At 40.2% G+C, this 21,532-nt stretch overlaps 1 protein-coding gene across 1 annotated transcript in view; it reads right to left on the minus strand.

Moving 5' to 3' along the window:
* Window positions 1-21,532, minus strand: part of tnfaip3 (tumor necrosis factor, alpha-induced protein 3) — a 33,010-nt gene extending 11,478 nt beyond the window's left edge. The window contains exons 1-7 of the mRNA XM_088351042.1: window positions 21,242-21,532; window positions 13,781-14,143; window positions 4,755-4,945; window positions 4,518-4,659; window positions 3,043-3,213; window positions 2,528-2,708; window positions 1-744 (exon numbers count right to left, since the gene is read on the minus strand). The exon at window positions 1-744 is cut by the window's left edge and continues 227 nt beyond it. Coding sequence (XP_088207168.1) covers window positions 1-744; window positions 2,528-2,708; window positions 3,043-3,213; window positions 4,518-4,659; window positions 4,755-4,945; window positions 13,781-14,087 — 1,736 coding nt within the window. The 5' untranslated portion in view covers window positions 14,088-14,143; window positions 21,242-21,532. The remainder of the gene's footprint in view (window positions 745-2,527; window positions 2,709-3,042; window positions 3,214-4,517; window positions 4,660-4,754; window positions 4,946-13,780; window positions 14,144-21,241) is intronic.

Below are 21,532 nucleotides of genomic sequence, written 5' to 3' on the forward strand. Positions count from 1 at the left end.
TGCAGAGCCTGCTGTCTCTGCATGCAGGGTGGACACAGCCCGTTGAATATCCGAAACGCCTCCTGCCTGCACATTCCGCAGCGCTCACTTTCCACCTCGCGGGGTCCCCACTGGTTCCACCCAGGACCCTGCGGTACGACAGCATGAGGGGCTGATGCATCCGGGCCCGTTCCAGCCCCCTTTCCTAGCCTTGCGTTGTAACAGCGCTCACAGAGTCCGTCGTGCTCCACGCTGAGGGTGAAAAGGCAGCCGGGGGTCTTGCACTTCATGGCGTGGGTTTCGCTGTACAGGCTGAGGCTGGGTGCGGTGGGCGGTGGGGCCGAGCGAGGGCTGGACAGCACCACCAGGCGGCTTGACGAGGATGAAGGTGGGCTGCTGCTCCGACCTCCTCTGGAGCTTCCCTCGCTGCTATCCGAACCTCCGTTGCTGCCGCCACCTTTTGTGTGCACCAGGCCTTCGATCCTTGTTCCAGCAGTAGCAGTGGACGTGGTCGTGGCTTGCCGTTTTTCGAAGCACTCGTGGCAATGCGGTTGCGTGTCCACGGACACGTAAAAAGTGCAGCGTGGCGTGGCACAGCGGATCTCAATGAGAGAGAGTTGCGACACGGAGAAAGGTGGCGGGCGCTGGGGCTGTGCCGCCCAGGCCTGCTCTTTGTCCTCCTGCCAGCGCTGGTACTCGTGGTTGACCAGCTGCAGGTAGTCCTCCATCAGGTTCATGTCCTCCGGCAGGTTGCCCTCATCCAGCCTTTTTGATGACAGACAGCAAGATACTTATCAGCGCCAATAAACATTTTATTGTTAAATCACTATAACAGTGTTTATATAAAAGTGCTTCTCTGCAGTTAAAAGTTTTGTTCCATTATATATGGCAGATTTTAATATTTCCTCTGGGGGCTCTCCCTTTTTCTCAAAATAATACATTTTCAGGAGTTGCATCTTAACTCTTTGATGTAAATGTGAACAAAACAGGCCTACTCAAAATTTAAACAGAAGATCATTTTCCCATTGATTTAGGATCTATTATCAGGATTGTCACATGTGTACCAGAAGGCTTTGGAGACAAAGAACATTGCAATGGGCTGTAGCAAACGTACTCGCTGGGGCTGCTGCCCGTGAATGCTAAGGACTGTTTCATCTCTGAAGAGCCGGAGGACTTTTACTTCAAGAAAAACGGTGACCTGATAGATAGATAGATAGATAGATAGATAGATAGATAGATAGATAGATAGATAGATAGATAGATAGATAGATAGATAGATAGATAGATAGATAGATAGATAGATAGATAGATAGATAGATAGATAGATAGATAGATACTTTATTCATCCCCAAAGGGAAATTCACATTTCCAGCAGCATCCCTGAGCTGAGAACAATACAATAATAAAGCAAAAAGAATACAATATACAAATACCCAGTGTGACGTGGAAATGCCCACTGTAGCGTGTTATATAGAATAACTAAATAGTGCTACACAGAATACATATTGCAATAAGATTCGGTAATATGCAATGTAGGTGGTGTGGTTTACTGTGGGCTTTTACTCTGTCGGGTAGAGTTAAAGAGCCTCATGGCATGAGGAAGAAAAGATCTCTTCAGTCTGTCCGTAGTACAAGACAGTGACAGCATTCTGTCGCTGATGTTGCTGTATCTGAGTCAGATAAGGAGGATTCTCTTCTACTGGTAACCATGAAAACCACTAGTATCTGTTTCATGTGGGGGAGCAAACCCCAAACCATAATAAAATGACCTGGAAAGTTTTTTGGCACCGTCAGGCTGTACTTGCCCAAGACATACCACAGGAAAAGGTGCCCTGACGATCCAGGCAGTTAATCAATCTGTGAAACATAAACCTCTTCACCACCCTTTCAAGGCCTCCACTGCACTTTATGGCCCCATTTCTAACTGCCTATATACAGTAAGTATCCCTTAACCGCCTGTTGTCGGGGCACAACTGAGGATTCTTGGCAACTTTCTCCGCTGACGGTTCCTGGCCTGTTTTCGGGCTGTGACAAAGTTGGCTTTGATGTTGTCTGCCCAGTTCTTTTTTGGTCTTTCTCTTTTGCCCCCTTTGGACTGTGCCCTGGGGAATAATCTTAGCCATTCCTGATGCTGACCACGACGTGACCGTACCAATACATTTCTTTGTCTTTGCATAGTTTACAACAGTTCTTTTTTGGGTCCAATGTGCCATCTGCTAGTGTTGGGCACCATTTTGTTTGTGACATTGGCTATGTAGAAGAGGTTTCCTGTAGCATTGCATCTCCACGGACTGGATTTTCCTTTACAGCTGTGCGGTGAAAGTCTGACATAGAGGAAGATGGAAGTAACCAGCACTTGCATGAGTCTGATGGGTTCTAGTCTGGCAAGAGCACATGTGGTTTGAGCTATGCTGGCCATGATTTCTGTTTCTGACCCCTATGATAGTCCATATTTGGTATTCGTATACAAATACCTTTATGTTTGAGAAAATTGATCAATTAAGTAAATTAATGTTTTTCTATTCATATACTTTTTTAACGAAAGTACCGTGCGGCATTGATGATGCGTGTTGCGTCATATCCCAATCCAATGACAGGGATCTCGATGAGCTGCAGGTAGTCTTTGAGCAACCTCTCCTTCACTTGCTGCTCCTTCTCCATCAAAAAGTGCACCTTCAGTTCCTCAAAACCTCCTCGGCCCGGATTGATGAGTGGTACAGCTCGCATTTCTGAGTCAGTAACACAAAACGGAAATTAATACCAGGATAGTGGAACTTAAGATACATTTGAAAACGGAAATGTAGCTCTTAACATTGACCTAAACGATAATTATCTATATACTGTGTACAATAACTTGATTTTATGCAGTTGCAGTTGAAGAACAACCCCTTGATAATAAAGGCAATAATTCAAAGGAAAGACACAAGAAAGGCACGAAAACTATTGTTTCATTTAAATTTTCAGCAAATCTTGATTGGTACACTTAAATTATGGGACTATTTTTAAAATGAAGCCTTTAAAAGAGAAAAGTAACATTAAAATCAACAGACACATTTTCCTTACCAGGGCCGCTGTCTTTGATGGTGATTAGGGGAGCAAAGTGCTGAGAGTCGTAGCCCAACACAATAGGGTACTTGTAGCACTCGGCTGGCGGCCAGTGCAGCGGGAGATAAATCCCACCCACGTTTAGGGGGGAGATAGACGAACCCGATTTCATACTTCTTAGCACCTGGTCTGTTGGTAGAGAAAATAATTTTTTAGCAGAGGAACTCAGCAATCTCCCTTCACTAAGCTGTCTGATTGCATTAATTGTAAAATGATGAAAGGCATGTCTTGTCAAATCTGATTTAAATTAAAACATTTTGCCTTATAGTATGCAAGAATATGAGTTATTTGGAGGACGGGTGTCCTTTTAGCCTTGGATTTAACCAATTGCAAAATTTACATAAAAAATAAATTTAATATTTTGCCGGTCACAGAAATATATTTGTTGTAGTATACTAGAAATTATACATTTAGGGCTCAGAACTTAACATATTTTGACCTTGATTTTGGCAAGAAAATCAGACATTCAGAAGTTCGTCCTCTTCTTACACACAAGTTCTTTTTACACCTTAAACATCAATACAAAATAAATAAATGAAAAAGAATCATTAAGAGAATGTAAACTTCTGTCAATTCTCGGGGTCAGATGGGGCAGAGAACCGCAACCACCAAGCTGTGGACTGTTACAAGGACGTGGGCCATTTGGTACCGGGCAGCACAGTAAGAAAAGAAAGTTGCCTTCTGTTTTGCTTTTACCATATTTATTCGAATGTAACGTGCATTTATTTTTATGCAAAAAATAACTCAAACTTTGGGTGCGCGTTACACACGAGGTTTTGGAGTATTTGAACAATGATCAGTTGAGAAATATCTTTAACCACATTTGCAGAACATTGAATGCAACGGATATTAAACTCGGCAGTGAGAGCTCCAAATTATCCCCACTAGGGACGTAGATGACATGGAAAAATAATTTAAATTTTACCTCACCCTCAAACTATTTTTACTCACGGTATCATGTTGTTGAATACATAGGTCCATCATTAAAAATATTTTTAGACGGTGTAAACTATGAACACAATACCTAAATAAAATTTGCAATGTATTAATTTAATGATCTTCAAAGTCTGATTTATCACCAGATACATTAAAGAGGTTTTTTGCATCGTCATGCTTTTTTTGCGTTTATTCATATCTTTCAGGACGGTATCATGACTAACAATAGTATGATAATAAGATGCCTTTTCTTATGTCATATACACGCTAGTGATCTAGTGATTACACAGGGGAGTTAGGATTATTATTGTTAATATAATCAATCATAATTTTTATCATTCTTAGCATTGCTATTATCACAAATGTTTTTTATGGGTATGGCGACGAGAATATTGTCAGATATTAGTCCGGTACATTGTACATGGAACTTTGCAGACCACTCAGTTATGGTATTGCAAAGTCTGAGTAAAATCTGGAGTATTTGTTTAATTTTGTACCTGCAATGACGATGATGGGCCTGCGAAGGAGGTTGGAGAGAACGAAAATGTGAATGTCCTCCAGCGAGTCAAACTGGAGTCCATTGCTACTGGAGACCGGAGATGCCATCTTTACGATCTTTTCCCACTCCTCTTCCCAGTTCTGGAGAGCAGGCAACATATGAACAATTTATTGCTTTATTGATTCAAAGGAACTAATGTGCTTGGTTTCGCATTGAACGTGTGCTTTTATTTTACCGTGGTGGTGTAACGGAGTCCTGTTTGTGTGAACTCTTGGGAGAGTAAAAGCTCAGCCTGGAAGCGTGCTCGAAAGACGCCAGTGTCCGTTTCTTTTAAAACTCCGTGGAGGGCTTTGCGGAGCACGAGGTCTGTGTCCTGGACACCGAGCATATACTGAGAGGCAGCATGCAGCAAACAGTTGCCATCCCCTAACAAAAAGCACACACAACACTTTGAATGTAAGCCTATGTTTTATCAGATGCAAATACAGACATTGCAAAGAAACCATTATTAAAAAGTAAGAGTAAGCAACAGAGTTAGGAACGAATATGGTTAGTGTCAATGTAAGTTTAATAGAAAAAAAACATTACCATATATTTAGCACTATAGGGTGCCCCAGATTATATGGCTCACCCCCCAAAAATCGCCTTTCGTTTTGTTTTTTTTATATATAAAAAGCGCCGGACTATGAGGTGCATTGGATTAAAACTACAGGAAGAGCTACCGTATTTATTCGTTTATAATCGTTGCACTAAACTTACCATATATGTTAGTGCAATGATCGATCAGTCTGAAATTGTAGCTGTTCTACATTGCAAAACATTGTATGCAACTCACTGTTTTAACTCACGGTGCTAGAAACAAATGTTAGAGAATGGCGAAAACAAAAATATGAAATAAATAAATAAACTCAAAAAAAGCACAAGGGAAACACCTCTTTGAATCAGACTAGCGGTATATAAGGCGCCCTTTCAAATTCATGGCCCTTACTGTGCGGAGTTTGTATGTTCTCCCCGTGCTTGTGTGGGTTTCCTCCGGGCACTCCGGTTTCCTCCCACATTCCAAAGACATGCATTTCAGGTGAATCGGCCGGTCCAAATTGTCCCTAGGTGTGACTGAGCGAGTGAGTTGTCTGTCCCCGTGTGCCCTGCGACTGGCTGGCAACCAGTTTAGGGTGTCCCCTGCCCACTGCCCGATGATTGCTGGGATGGGCTCCAGCACCCCCGCGACCCTACTGAGGATAAGCGGTGCAGCTAATGAGATGAGATGAGATAAAAAGATGATTTCTCGTATTTAGAGTTAACCCTGATACTGAATGTTTTATTTTATTCTCATAAGATTTTTACATACATATTTTCTATTCTTGTAATTTTTTTGTCTTGTTGCATAATAATTTAAGGGTTTGCATATGCTCGATAATGATGCACAGGACTGTCTCAGAAAAATGTTATATTGTTACAAAGTTCTTTATTTTCTATAAAGCCCAAAAAAAAATCTGAATTAATCAAAAATTACTGAAATATTACAAGCCTTTTATTATCTTAATATTGCTAAGCATGGTTTACAGTGGAGGTATGATCTTAAACATGACCTTAAAATGTCAATCATTACGTGCGGGTTCAGGCCGGGCTGAGCTTTTCGCTTGCTGACTTTTTTTTTAATCCACGCGTCATTGTATTTTATTTCTTTTTCTTTGAGGAGGATCAGCACAATGGATTGCATCCCCCACACCCGCCAAAAAGCCCACGCTTGTACGCTCAATGATGTGAGAGGCAGACAAATCAAGTTAATTTGTTGGTCTCGGCCTGGGCCAGACTTTGATACCCATGAGCCCAGGTCGGAGCGGGCTGGATTTTTAGGTAGGATCTTACATTTAGTTTACAGCCTACTGTTAAACTTTTTTATGATATTCTATTTATGGGATATTTGCGTTTTGCAGTAACTGCATTACAGAAAATAAAGAACTTCATCACAATATGTGAATCTTCTGAGATAACACTGGAAATGTGTATACACACACACACACTCACACACACACACACACACACACACACACACATGGAGGAGAGCAAGGGGATTTTCCGCGCTGTGGTCTGCATTGTGTGGTGCTCACATGTCTGAAAGCACAAATTAACCAAAACTTCTCTTTTAAAAGGTCAAGCATGAAAAACAATGTAAAAATAAATACATTTTCATTGCAGACTTATCCCTCCAAAGTCCAAATATCATACTTAAACAGCATGATCAAAACAAACAAAGCACCTGCCTTCTCAATCATGAAGCAGCAATGAAAATCTGCAAGTGTTTGCTTAGGTCTTAAGAAAATGGCTGACACTGCTCACCAGTTAAAGACTGGATGTAGAAGAAAGTAGTAATAGTTCATTGATCTCAAATAAAGAAAATATAATACATAATTTATCATATTTTTAAGCTTCCAACCTGAGTTGGAACCAAATTTTGTCCTGGTTAAGGCCCAAATGAAATGTTAATCATTACGATTGGGTCGGGCCAGGCTTCTCTCTCGCTGGCTTTTTGAAAAAGAAATAAATCTTTACAAAAATGTATCGTTAAACAATGTACGGACTGGGTACTAAAGAAAAAAAAAAGAAGATTTCTTTTTTAATATAACTATGCTTTGGCTCTTACTGACAATACATTACATAGTTGGGCTTTCTTTTTAACAGGGTTCTCTTTGTAACTAGAAATTGATCACATGGGTTATAGAATGTCTGCAACTCCAGCTATTGGACGGTTTATGGCCCAATTTTCAACCAGTCAAATTGAAAAACGGCCATAAAACGTTCCCATCAGCTCTTAAAAAAATACGTCAATGATGGAAAATTGCCGGTTAATGTAACTTGTACAGACACACAAATATAAAATATGTAATTTTTTAAATAGTCTTATTTAACATAATATCATAAATAACCTCTCCTCCCCCAGAGTCCTTAAAAAAAAAAAAAAAAAAAAAAAATTCGGGCTTGCCTGGGATGGGTCCTGCAAGTCAAGTTGATTGCTTGGCTTTTAATATCTGCCGTCCTGCTGTGGGTGTGATTTTTTTAGGCCCGATCTTAACCTCTGCTTTAAACTATTAAGTTTTAGTGTAATGGAACATAGCTTTTACAAATAAAAAGTCCATACACTTAAAAACACATTATATTTGTGGTATAGGGACCAAACCTTGTCATCCTTAGCCCTATTTTGCGCCCCTACCTTGACCTACACAGCCTGAAGTAGGACAATTCAAAGACGGGAGTTAAAACAGGCAACATGTCAATCAGTTGTTGAGCACACACAGAACACTTACAAGAGGTACAGCCCTGGAAATACCACATAAGGTAGATTGTTTAGCCAAAAGCAGCACTTTATTTGTAATTATCAACTTTTTTGTAGATATGTGTGTTATTTTTGGCGTTGCAGCCAAACAGCATCATTGTGCTTACTACTTGGGTCTTTTTGTTATTGTGAAAGATTGTGCAGAGAGCTTTGTTGTTGCCAACTAAACACAGGAATTTCCCAGCTTGTGCTCTTCATCTCATTCATCCTGGTTTGACAAACACAGCACTTAGCCAGTCCTGGACTTTCCACGAAAGGAGGTGAAGGGATACGTATGGCAGAATGCTGAAGCTGGTCCTTGAAACTGGCTATTGCTATTTCCACAAATATCAACTATACGGTAAATTTGTGTATGGTTTCTTAACATATCACGTGTCAGGTGAGAATTCAAAGCCAACCGCTGTGCAGGCAACAGTCAACACCAAAAGTGGAATTATTGTCCAATTTTCACTTCCCTTTATTCTTGGAATTGTTCTACATTATTTTTTTTTTAAAGATACAAATATAGAAATATTATAAAACAGAATTAAAGTAAAATCCAAAGTTACAGCAAAACAATTAACCAAAATGAGTAACTTGTGTTACAACCTGAGCCACAAGTAGCCATAAATTGTAAGAAAAACTGTTGATTGTCAATTTAAGCAACATAATAATTCAAGCTTCAAAAAAAGAAACTAGTGTCAGGAATAATTTTTAACAGGTAATTTGTCTCAATATTTTTGATCGAAAAAAGTGTGAATTGGCTCATAAAGATTGAGAAACACTGAGATAACAGAATGGCAGAGTAGCAGGGGCAATAAACTCAAGTAAAACAAAATAAAACCTAGCCTGTTGGTTTACTTACACCTATTCAAGTTTGTCACATGGTTTCTTTCAAAAATTAAATGCCCAACCCTCATTCAGTCGAAACCACGTGCAGCTGAAATTCCCAAAGAGCAAATAACAGTGTTTCATGTTAAAACAATGGAGACATAACTATTAAGAAAAGGCTGTGTGCAGGTTTTTAAAATTGAAAGTGTGTGTTGAATGGTATGCCAAAAAATTGGTTTCAGCAAAAATCTGCCTGATTTGACTTTTTGAAAGACCTGCGATCGATCACAAATCCTGTTAATTTTTTTCAACTACATCTTGGGTTCATTTAGTACTTTCACAAATGAATGTGAGGAAATAATGTTGTTTTTGTCAGTGACATTTGATGCGGGCCTCAAATTTCATCAATGTTGTGAGAATTGGTCTCATAAATTTAAAAACCTACTTTTGTGGTGACTGTAAAAAACTATGTCCAACACAATGCACTGTGATAACGATGACCTTCTCTGGCTGGTTCCGTATAAACAAACTAATGTTACATTTGTGTGTGTCGCTTCAGTGACTCTGCATTAGACATTTAAAGTGTGTATTCAGTGTGTGTCATCTGCTGATATCACGTGTGGAAAATTCAGTTAGAAAAGATTCTTAGCTCAGGCGCCTGATGGCTGACAGTGCGTCTCATTGCGATGACAACATCACCACTTGCCAGTATGATCCAAATGGCTTTTACTGGCAGCATTGAACCAGGAAAGGTTTGTCGAATTCTGGGCTTTTTCTAGAGAGGAACTGAGCTGGCGTGTTACAGTTGTACTTGAGTCATCATTCAAACAGAAATTCCTCATCTATGCGGTCATGATGATGTTTCAGATAAAAGGTGAAATTATTTTTGCTTCCTCCTTCACCATCTGGGGTTGAGGCTTAAGCCAGAGGTAGCAAACCAACAGCCACACACACAGCAATTGATAGAGAAGCAATGACCAAGCCATTGTGACTCTTCCATATAGTGAATTATCAAAATGATTAAGAACAATTTAGAGTTGTTCTGCCAAGTGGGCAAATACGTTCTCTATTAAGTATGTGTTAAAACATGGCCAGATGAGTTCAATAAGCCCTTATGCTTTATTTTCCACTGTGTCTATCTGCTTTTATATTACTATTAGCAAAGCTGTTCGGGGAAAAACATTAGGTAAGAGGAAAGGGGTTTGGGGAAGTGCTGGTGAGTGAAGTCATGCTCATCCCTGTGGGTTTCTTTTGTTTCTATTTGTCAGTGTAACATAAAAAAGTAAGAAAAGAGCTGCTTCAACCCAAACCCCATGAGAGATGGAAAAAGTTTATTCGAGTGTCTAAAAAATGTACGCACTTGCACATGCATCATTAACAAGCTGATTGAGGCTGCGATGATGACACTAGCAACCGCCTTTAGGTAGGAGTAGAAGCCTTGAAATTGGACAAAATACCTACCATTATTATTCGGGTATAATAAACATTTTTACTTAAAAATAACGAAAAGCTTTTGGATTGCATAATAAACGGAGTTTTACAAACTGTTTAGTCAAAAAATATTGCTGAACAGTGTATACAATCACCCGGACGCAACTGTGAGAGCACCAAATTCTTAACACTGGACAATCAGTGATATACAGTAAGACCTCGGTTATCGCCCTTAATGGGGACCAAAACCACCCGCGATAAGTGAAATTCCGCGAAGTAGCGGCGCACCTTCAAAAAAAAAATAAAAAAAAATAAATCTCATCTCATCTCATTATCTGCACCGCTTATCCTTATTAGGGTCGCGGGGGGGGCTGGAGCCCATCCCAGCCATCTCCGGGCAGTGGGCAGGGGACACCCTGAACTGAATGCCAGCCAATCCCAGCTGCAAATCACATTAGTTCTCGCAGCTAGCTGCGTTCTTCATCAACGCACGAGCCGAGTGATCCACCGCTAAGAGTCGTACAGCTGGGCGATTTTACGTCCGCCCAGGACGATCAGAGACAAATTCACGACAGGGTTTTTACCGCGGGTGCCGTTCGGTCGCTCCGGCGAGCGAGCCCCTAACCCGCAGCGCGGGTCTTTTACACAAGTAAGTCAAGTCAAGTCATGTTTACTTGTGACACCCTTAATCGCAAGGAGTCTCAAAGGGCTGCACAGACCACATATAATTGCAAACCACATACTATTATCACACCATACCCTGATCTAAAACCAACATGAGGGCAAGGAAAAACTCAAAAACCTCAACATGAGGAAAATGACGAAACCTTGAGAAGGGATCGCACATGAGGTAATCCCCCTTCCAGGATGACCAGGCTGCAAATATAGGTTATTCATAAGCTATAGAATAGAAGTGTGTTTAAGCCTAGATTTAAACAGTTCCACTGAGGTTGCAGATCGAATCTCAGGGGGAAGAGAATTCCACAGTACCAGGGCCCTAATGGAGAACGCTCTCGAACCTGCGGTTCTCTTCATGGCTCTAGGGATATTAGATGACTACTTTTTATTTCTACTTGAGTGATATTATTCTGAAGTGACTGTACTTTTACTTGAGTAACACACTTCGGCGCTGCACCTTAGTGCCACACGCACTTCAGAGCCAAAATGTGCACTTCTGACCTGCGCGTATTTCTTTATTTCAACCAACCTGTTACTTGTGTTACTGCTGTGTTTTTTCCTAAATTACGATAGCTGTGTTGCTATTTTCGTGCCTGTTCCCCGTGTGTGTTTGTGATTAAAACTTTGAAAATTCTGAGTACCGTCGTTCCTTGTAAAGATCTCGTGCTTCGATGTGGGCACATGTGGCTTGAATTCAAGTGCTAGTTATTTATGTACAAACAAAAAAAATGTTTAAAGATGTATTGGATGCTGCTTATATTCAGGTGCGGGATATAGTCTTCCCCAAATCATAAAGTTAACCTTAATAATCGACAATAATTGTTTTTTTGCGAAAACGCTAAAGACAAAATCTTGAAAACAATAGTTGCACTAAATTTGTCTTATTTTTTAAACTACCAATTAATTAGTATTGATACCACATAATGAGTTTGTTAAACAATCCCTAACTAGCTAAAAATTAATGTAAACCTTTTCTCCGTGTGACAGTGGCCTTAGCCTACTGTTTACAGATTCCTCATCTGGTGAATTCGAAGGAAACCTAAAAAAAATGGATTTCAGAATGATATTGAATGCGATAATGGCCTTACAATACATCAGAAAGCCCGTTATCATATACTAGGTATGTAAGTGGTTAAGGCCAACAGTTAAAATTATGAAATTAAGAATGTCCATCATTCCAATATGGAAAAGTTAATAAAAATATGAATAACGGTCTTCCTACCTCCCATGCCAAAATTAAAAAAAAATCAGTAGTGCCATTTTATTAACGTTTGACAACTTCTACCCACTGATAAAGCTCAGCATTTCACCTTTCAGTGTGTCTTATATGTCAAACAATATTGAATATATTTTTACTTGCAATCAAACAAAAACTATACAAATTATCAACCTTAGCAAATTGCTGAAAATTGACTTTTAAAAAATGCTGAAATTGTCACTTAGGCAGACTTTTTAATTAACTTTTTCTATCAAGAATGCCACTTCTACTCATAATATTGCTGAAACCAAAAAAGACAATTTTGAAAGATATTTTAGTTTAAAAATGTGCTCAAAATGACCAACATGCAATAGTTCCTCCGCACTACTTTCGCAGCTGCACTAAAAATAGAGTCCCATGCACAATGCCTGTCAGCTGGGCTTGCTTTACTAGTACCTAAAAAGAGCTTGGTCACGTTTGATTAAGCGAGGCCTAGCCAACTGTGACTCCTGTTGTCCCAGGAGATGGTATAAATCTTCCCGGTGGCATAAATCTATTTAAGAACCTGCAAGATTTACAGCGTTTCTACACACGAGGCGAAAAAGAGGGGGCAGACCCCTGAGTAGTAAATAAAAGAGTGCAAAACCACAGAGTTTCCTCAGAATGTTTCAGAATGTGTGAATGAGCGCCGATATGTTCCCAGTTATTTTCTACGAAAAAATGACTTTGCAGCATTAAAAAGAAAAAAAATCCGGGTGACTTAATCAGTGACGTGTAACCCACAAGTTCTTTCACAGTCACCAGAGTACCAAATGTGAAATAAATTTGTCTCACCAACACTGTCATTAAGCTGGGTGTAACAATGCTTTTCTTGACAGATACGATATTTATCGATGTAAGAGCTCATGATACGATGCTAACTGATATATCTGTCATGATTACTCATTACATTCACCTGTGCCCGCTCGTTTGGTGCTAGCTGCTGTTGGTTACCTGATTGGTTCCCCCTCCTATTTAAGCTCAGTGCTTTCACTCTCCCCATGTCAGTCCGTCAGCGAACTTCTGTTTACACAAGGCAAACATTTTTGACTCTGACTCCCGTCTGTCCCGTGATGTCACCCGTTTTCCACTCGTCCGTTCCTGACCCCGACCACATTCTGTTCTCCCGTCCCGGCTAACGACCCGTTTTTTAACCCCGACCATGATCTGATCTCCTGTCCCGGCTAACGACCTGTTTTTCCTGTCTAACCACGCCATGATCTCCCGCTCCGGAAGATCCACTTCCGCATTCAGAACTCGCTCCGATCCCGTGAGCGGCTTGCTTCCCTCATCCAGCGAGCACTGGATCACTGGCGCTGATTTTTTTCCTCTATATCTCAATAAACTTGTGAGTAGCGTTACGCATCTGGATCCTCCTTCTTTTCTGGTCTTGACAATATCACTTTTGTGAGACATTATCATTTGATACAATAAAAACAATATGGATACGGTATTTTCACATAGTAAAAATTGCTATGTGAATAAACCCTTATAAATTACAAGTAACTTTAAATACAGTGGAACCTCGGTTTTCGAATGCCTCTCAGTTCGAACAAATACCTGAAAAACCTTGTTAGGTAACACATCCCTTTTTGTGGTATACAACCACCGGGTTATAAAGGCACAACTTTCCAAGTTCTGGCCAAATCACGGTTTTTAGGTGAGCCTTACAGCCCAGAAAATACGATATTTTTAACCCATTTTCATTTCATCAAAGACACAGAGACAGGAAATGTACAATAACAGCTACCCCGGGTGGATCTTCCCTTACCGTTGGTCCGCAGGGGCACCATCTTTTTCACCTCCCGGCACCAGTTAAGCTTCTTCTCCTGTTCCAGCGAGGCTTGCATAGCACGATCCAAGATGGCGGCTTGCACCACCTCGCGAAAGGCTTGTGGGAAGTGGTTCATCGCGATCATCTCCAGGGTATAGCGGTGCATGCTGCGCAGATGGTGCATGAGGCCCCCACTTGCTGCCGGCTTCACCACGTCATTGGGCACCCGCTGGCGGATCTTCACAGCTTTCAACAGGTTGGACACAAACAAGAACTTGGGGAGGAAGTTCTGGCCCTGGGACATGATGGCGAGGAGCAGGACAGGATGGGAGGCGATTCTGCAGCAGAGAGGGGCGGAAACTGCAAAAGAAGGAAGTGGTGGAGTCAGTCTACAAGGAAGCTACAGCTGGAGAGTCCCTTTTTAATTCCTTTAATTAGACTGTTAATTTATAGTGTGCTGGGAAAGCACCACATACACAATCATCTGTCCCCTAAATCTCATGAAATCCATAAAGAGGTCTTTAACCCGTAGCCCTTGGGCAGGAATCCCACAAAGCTTCTGTTTTTCTGAACTTCCTCAAACTTTTCAGAACTTTGCATTATGGTCACAACATCCATAATACCATTTTATGACATTGCATATGCCAGTTTTACGCGACAATGCCAGTACTGTATTGCTTTAGAGGAGGGGGGTCAAACAGGCGGCCCGCGGGCCGGATCAGGCCCACTATGGGGATAAATCCGGCCCGCGAGACAATGCTGAGGGAAGCGCACGAGAAAGACGGGCTGTAGGTTGAAATATGTCCACTTGATGTTGCCAAAGCCAGGTGCCTCTCACAAGGACGCTGTAGTTGTATTTCTCTCTCTCTCTCTCTCTCTCTCTCTCTTTCTCCCATTTTCTCTCGGTGTCTTTTTACCTTCTTTTGCTCTCTCTTGCTTTTCCCTTCTCTCTTTCTCTCCTCTTTTCTCCCCTTCTCTCTTTCAATTTATCTTTGGATTTATTTCTGTCTCTCTCTTTCTCTACCCCTGTGTTACAATTTCTCTTTTTATCTATTTTGTTTCTCACATTCTCACTCTCTCTTTTTATTCTCTCTCTCTCTCACGCTTTCTAACTTTCTCTCTTTCCTTGTCAGACACTCTTTTTTGTCTCTGTCTCTTTCTCTTATTTCTTTCTCTCTGTTTTCTTTCTCCTCAATCTACTAGTCCGGCCCCCAAGACAATGTTTGTTCTATCGTGTGCCCCCCTGAGTTAAAATTAGTTTGACACCCCTGCTTTAGAGCATTGGTTCTCATCTGGTCTGAAAATAATTAAAGGATTGTGCAGTTAAAAGCATTTATAGAATATTTCCCTTTTTTTTTCAAGAAAACTAAATGACGAGTAAAACCAAAACGACTTTAAGTACCGTATATAACAGGGTTGCTCGATTAACCGAAATCTAATCTACATTGCGATGTGACGTAGTGCGATTGCGTAGTTGTATCACACTGCAGGGTTTTTTTTTCAAGGATTTATAGACAACAAACACTATAAAAGCTCCGCAGAAGAGGGCACTGTTTACTTTAATTTCACCTCTTAATAATCCTAGAAAATTCACCTTAAATTTCAATCCAAGACGTACCCAAAGTAAATTAAATGCTGGTGATGAACCGTTTGGGAAAACTGGACGGTTTTGGTCACTTACGAAAGGTAAGTGACCAAACTGAAAAAAGAATGTTAGTAGGAAGCGCTACTAGTATGAGCAATCTAGGTTGGAACACTTCTCAGGTCAAATTTGATCACAATCTGACAAAAAAAACTAATCATGAGTAATTTGCACATTTTTCTAAGGGTATGCGTTTCCAAAAGCGGCCATTTGGATGCTCAAAAAAGACCAGTGAACGGTAACACCGCACAGACTCCGGTTTGCTTCTCAACAGTCTGACGACTCACAGGCGGGTTAAAGCATGTCGCTAGTATTAACCCCTGGATGCATTATGTGGGATCAAAAATGACCCCATAGAAGGTTACTCTTCAAATATTTTTTTTAAAAAAAGTTGTAATACTGTCATATTCCTCATAAAACATGTGTATGTGTCACGGGACCGGACCAGAACGGAAGCAGGAGGCAGGAAGGGAGAACTCATTCGCGTTAACGATCAGATACTTTTATTTAACAAAATAAAAGTCGTCCAACACTCAGGGACAAAACAAAACAAAAACAGGCTTACAGGAATTTAGACTAGGAATACTCAAAAAACAGGCTTTTACTCAGAACGGGCAAACACAGGTTTCTTTAGGACAAACAGAACAGATTAATGCAGAACAGAAAACGCAATGAACCAGCAACCGGCAATACCCACAACTCGCCCTTAAGAAGCACACACGCAAATTAGACGATCTGCTACAGCCGGTGCCCAGGGGGCGGGGCCAGCCGGACCATGCTGGACATGACAGTATGACATAATGCCCTTATTGTTTTTTATTTGTTTTCCCCATTAATTATTGACCCCACTCATGGAAGAGCAAGAACTGATAGGTCATGAATCCAAGTGTTAAGTACTTAAAAAAAATAAAATAAAGAAAATGCACTTTCCTTTTAAAATAAAAAATCGCATTGAAATTGCAATGCTCGTCTGAAAAATCTTGATTAGGTTTTTTCCCAAAATCATGGAGCCTGGTATATACTCACATATAAGCCTACAAAACTAATACCACAAACCAAGAATTGTTTTTGAGCTGATATATGTCCATATTTTAAAGTACAGTGCAGTGGTTAGCACATTGACTTAACACGCAAAAGTTATCCGGTTCGAGACCAGGTGGAAAGACTTGTTGGCCTGGAGAGGGATGGGCAACACCATGCTGTACTTGCCCAAGACACACCACAGGAAATGGTGCCCCTACTACCCTAGTGATTAAGGAATGCATCCACCCGCCCCACTTGCAGCAGAGTCTTTAGAAACTGAAGGACAACAAAATCATAGCCACAAATTATATGAATCAAAATATCAATGGAATCGGAAAACGGTATTTGGAACTAGTTCTTGGCATTTGAGATTTCGTACTGTTGCTGGTCTGACATAAAAGGGCATCCCTAATTCAATATGTATTAAGCTAGTAAATGGCCATTATAAGCACTTTTAAAATGATAAAATAAGGGAAAATCAGCTGTTTGTTTTCTCTATGTGAATTCTTGAAGCTCTAACAATTTTTGAAAGAATCATAACTAGAAAAAAAAAAGTGCATTTTTGAGTGTTCAGGCAGGTTAAGACACATTCAAATCTAAAGAACTGTTATTTGAAAATAAAAACAGGAAGTTTAAGGACACGAATCAGGTTTGTGTCAGATGCAAATTTGCTGATGGAATCACAAACAAAAGCCTGATGCTGAAAAGTTAGCAAACTTGGCTGGTTTGACCGGTCCTATTCAAGTTCCCACTTGCTCATTGTGATGACCATAAATCACATTTTCATGCAACAGTTGTTTGTCGAGCTCCTTCTGAGAAAGCTGTTGATATTCAAAACAAAAACTCAACTTACTTTAAAAGAGTGTAAAATGTAGTTCAAAGTTTCTGCTAAAGTTACAGTCAAGAAACATGGTTCTTTATTGTTTGTGTTTAAGAGATCTTCACAAACTTTCTGCTTTGAACCAACATTTTTAGTTAGCGCTTATACTGTACTAATTTCAATATAACCGGTCGTGAGCAGCCAATTATCGATGAAAAAATCTCACGACTTCAGGTTATTTCACAGTCGGGAATTACAAGTTAGTAAGTCAAAAGGTTTTTTAAAAACCATTATGTACATCAATTCATAACCAAATTAAATATTGTGACGTGTATTTCATTAAAATCATCGTCATCATTTTGATAAAAAAATTACAAAGACTGTTAAAACTTTGGTAGATGAGAAGTAAACTAAATTGAAAAACAAGAGAATTCAATGTTTTTTCCACAAGATGAGAACTCGTGCTGCCACCTGTTGCATATGTACATTACAGAAGTACAATCGAGATAAGATGTGATTCATTTTTATACTCTGTTAGAAGAATTTGGTTTCCTTAATGAATTATTGTGAAAGGTGTTTAGACCAGTGGTCACCAACATTTTGAGGCTGAGAGCTACTTTTTGTCACCTATTAGTGCGAAGGGTATTAAATTTGATACACATTTCTAAAATAACAACTTATACTATTACTATGTTGTTACTATGTTATAACCAGATTGTTATTTTTAAGAAGTAGAGTTGAATAGCGATCTATTTGTAGAACCTGTCCGGGTGTTTATGCGGCTACATGGGGCTCGCAGGCCCCACGTTCGAGACCCCTGGTTTAGACTGTCAAGGGGACAGGACCGTAATAAGAACAGGCAATTTTTCATGAGATCTTTTACCTTTCTGTTCTCATAAAGATGTTGATTTTAAATTCATTGGAACCTTGTATTTGGATGAGAAGTGGGCAAAAAACAAAATTTTAATCAATTAAACCCAGATTTGTGGTCAACAAAACTTGTCCAAGTTTCACAATGACCAAGTAAAGATTACCATTAGTTTTTACTTAGTTTTACATTCATATTATATTTGTCAAAGACAACGCAGGTTCTTTCTTTCTCAACAATGTCGGAAAACATTCTATTACGAGTTCAAATTGGGCCCATGGCCACAAGCTTGACACCCATCAGGGTGACATTATTGTTCTGTTGCCGTTGACGTCTTCAACGGCAGTAGGTACATGAGTAAAAGCAATTCATACATTTTCCCCGTATTTGATACGTTCTTGGGACATTTTAAGTTGTGTACATTGTACAACCCTAATTGTACGGGATTTTTTTATTATGTGAGGTTTGATGATTTGACCAAATCTATGTAATAATAAAAATAATAAGCCATAGTCCCATATCAACAAATACAACACTCAAAATGTGTATCTCTCTTGCAGTAACTTAAGATTTGTTGAGGCTCATTTTGACCATAATTTGTGTCGTAAATAATGGTTTTAAAACAAGATGCAAGCAGAGTTCTTTTAAAAAAATGTCACAAAGTAACGCAAACGAGAAGCATACAACATTGAAGGGAGTGTGCTATGTGTGCAGAGATCCGCCCAGCCCTACCGCTCACCCAATCAAAATTTTCTCGGTGCTCAGCTTGCGTTTTCAGGTTATTACAGTTGTCCTGCGAGTTTTCATCACAAAGTTTGTCAACAGTGGACATACATTGTTTAGTAAATGATCCTTAAGAGAGGTACAGCCAGTACATTGGTGTAACACTGTAAGTGCAAACTGTAGTTAAACTTTTCCCCTATAAATTCTGAACCTAACGACCAACTTACTGTACTGTTTTGTCTTTGCATACAATTCATTTGATTGTTTCTGCATGATACACAACCCTTATTGTAAACAGTCAGCCATATTGGATGGGTGCACCAGACACAGATTTATGTTATGGCAGGTCTACAAGAATTTTGTTGGATGCTTTGATTGAAAAGGAAAGTGTAAGGCGTTATTACTGGACATTTGATCGCTATATTTCGAATTTCAATCACACTAATAATGAGGTAAACTTACACCCATCCAGCATGGCCACCAGTACAGTAATCCCTTGCTGTATTACATGTCCTAGTTTTGCTACTGCACTGATTTTGATCGTGCACTGTGTTCTGCATTCTGATTGGTCAAACAGAGTAAGATGCCTTGTATCACAAAGTTGGATATTCCAACCGCAAAACTTGCTTCAGAGCCACATGAGGGTCTTCGACGCAACCTAGTGACTCCTTTGCGCTTTTTAAAAAAATGTTTGATGATTAAATAAATGTATAGTTTCTGTAAGACAGAACCGCAAGATAAATGCAGTTTTCAATAACATCCACATTATGGTACCCTGTAGAGTGAAGTGGATCAGGTCTTTAATCCATACAGTTAAGCAATAAAACCGGAAGATTATTATTAAAATGTAAATTTGATGGTAGAGAATTCGTTAAAAAAAAATGTGTCTAAAGAACAGTAATAATATTTGTTAAACACATATTTGAGACTGTAAATTGGGTTTGTTCTTGAATAATAAATAAATACAGGTTGTTACTTCGCAGGTTATGACTTGACACCTTTTGTTCGAAACACTCGCAAAACAAGGGATTACTATACTCGGGTTGCCTAGATTATGTTCACCTGATTAGGACCTATTTTTTGGAAAGTTTTAGAAAAGATTACCATAGCCCAGGGGTAGGGAACCCATGGCTCGGGAGCCATATATGGCTCTTTTCATGAGTACATATGGTTCCGAAATAAAATGTAACTATTGCACATCTCTCTGTGCCGTCCCAAAGTCAAGTGATTACATCCCGATTTTGGTCCATATAAAGCCGAAGCAATTTAATGCAGAAGTTCGATAAGAAAATATTTAAACCGATAAATAAAAACGCTGGCAAACGACTATGATTGGGTGAGCAGTATAGGTGGGCGGATCCCTGCACACAGCGGAAGGCACATCCGTCTCTCTCTTTCGCTCAGTGCAGTCTACACCGAAAGTGAATATGACGATGTGCTTATCGTTTGCAGTAATTTGTGACATTTTTACAAAAGAACTTTGTAAAAAAATGCACATTGTTTTGAAAACGTTATTAAGGAAAAATTTCATGGAAAAATATTGCCTCAACACTCTTAACTTAAGGTGGAAGACAAATTGTAAATGGCATAGTTACATTGATTTGGGACACAGGATTTGGCATTATTATCATTTCATACATTTGATTAAATCATCAAATGACACACAGTGAAATAAAATATGCTGAAGAATTAGCTTTTGTCTAGAGAGCGTGTTTGGCAGTTTTTTCAATTTTATCTGAAAATATATGATGTGGCTCTCTCGTTTTCTTTTAAAATTATTTTTTGCTTTTATGGCTCATTGGGTCAAAAAGGTTCCTGACCCCTGCCATAGCCCCTATTTTACACAGACAAGCTAATATTCTCTGTATCATTCCAATTTTATAACAGGCAAAGTTATAGAGATCCAAATGACCCTAATTGTACTCATAAAAAGAGCAATATCTGGCTCGCGAGCCATACGTTCTACATAGCCTGTCTTGCGATGAGTAAATAGGTGCCGCATCGTGTTTGTAAGGTTTATTATCGCGTAATATGGCGAATTACAATCATTAATAAGGGGAACAATCGGCTGAGGTTGACAGGTACGTTAAAAGGGGAGCGGGGTCAAACGTTTACCACACGTTAGTCCATATCACTGACAACGAGGCTGACGTAATCCCCAAACACCACACTACAATCCAAAGAGGCCCACCACCCCGGGAACGACAGCCGCTCGGGGGAGACGCTAGGCCGGCTAAAAGCGCTCCGATCGCCCGACGATGATGACGTCTTTGTAAACAATGGCTGTCGTGAGCTGCTTCGAGGAGGCCCTATGCGTCCACCCTTACCGGCGGCGGCTGCCTTCTTGGCAGCCGGAGAGAAGCGTCATTAGACGGCGCTTACCTTTCACCTAAGGCTGGTGCTACAACAAAGGCCGCCGGATGTTCGGCAGCCTCGTCCTCTCGCTCGGCGCCATTCGAGCTTCTTCTCTTCCCGCGGCGGCTATTTTTTGTCGGGGGGTAAAGGGGGCGGGGGCGTTCTTACTTGAACGAGACCCTCTAGTTCACAGCGAGTACACGCATGGACGCTGACGATCGCGATTAAAAGCATGTAGCTCATAAAGGGAGATAGAGGGGAAGTGGGGGGTGAAAAAGCCCAAGTCAAGGGGATTTCCACGCAGGGACTTTCCGTCCA

The sequence above is a fragment of the Urocampus carinirostris genome, chromosome 13 (genome assembly GCF_059441175.1).
Source record: "Urocampus carinirostris isolate Australia breed hairy pipefish chromosome 13, RoL_Ucar_1.0, whole genome shotgun sequence".
In the NCBI taxonomy this organism is placed as follows: domain Eukaryota; kingdom Metazoa; phylum Chordata; class Actinopteri; order Syngnathiformes; family Syngnathidae; genus Urocampus; species Urocampus carinirostris.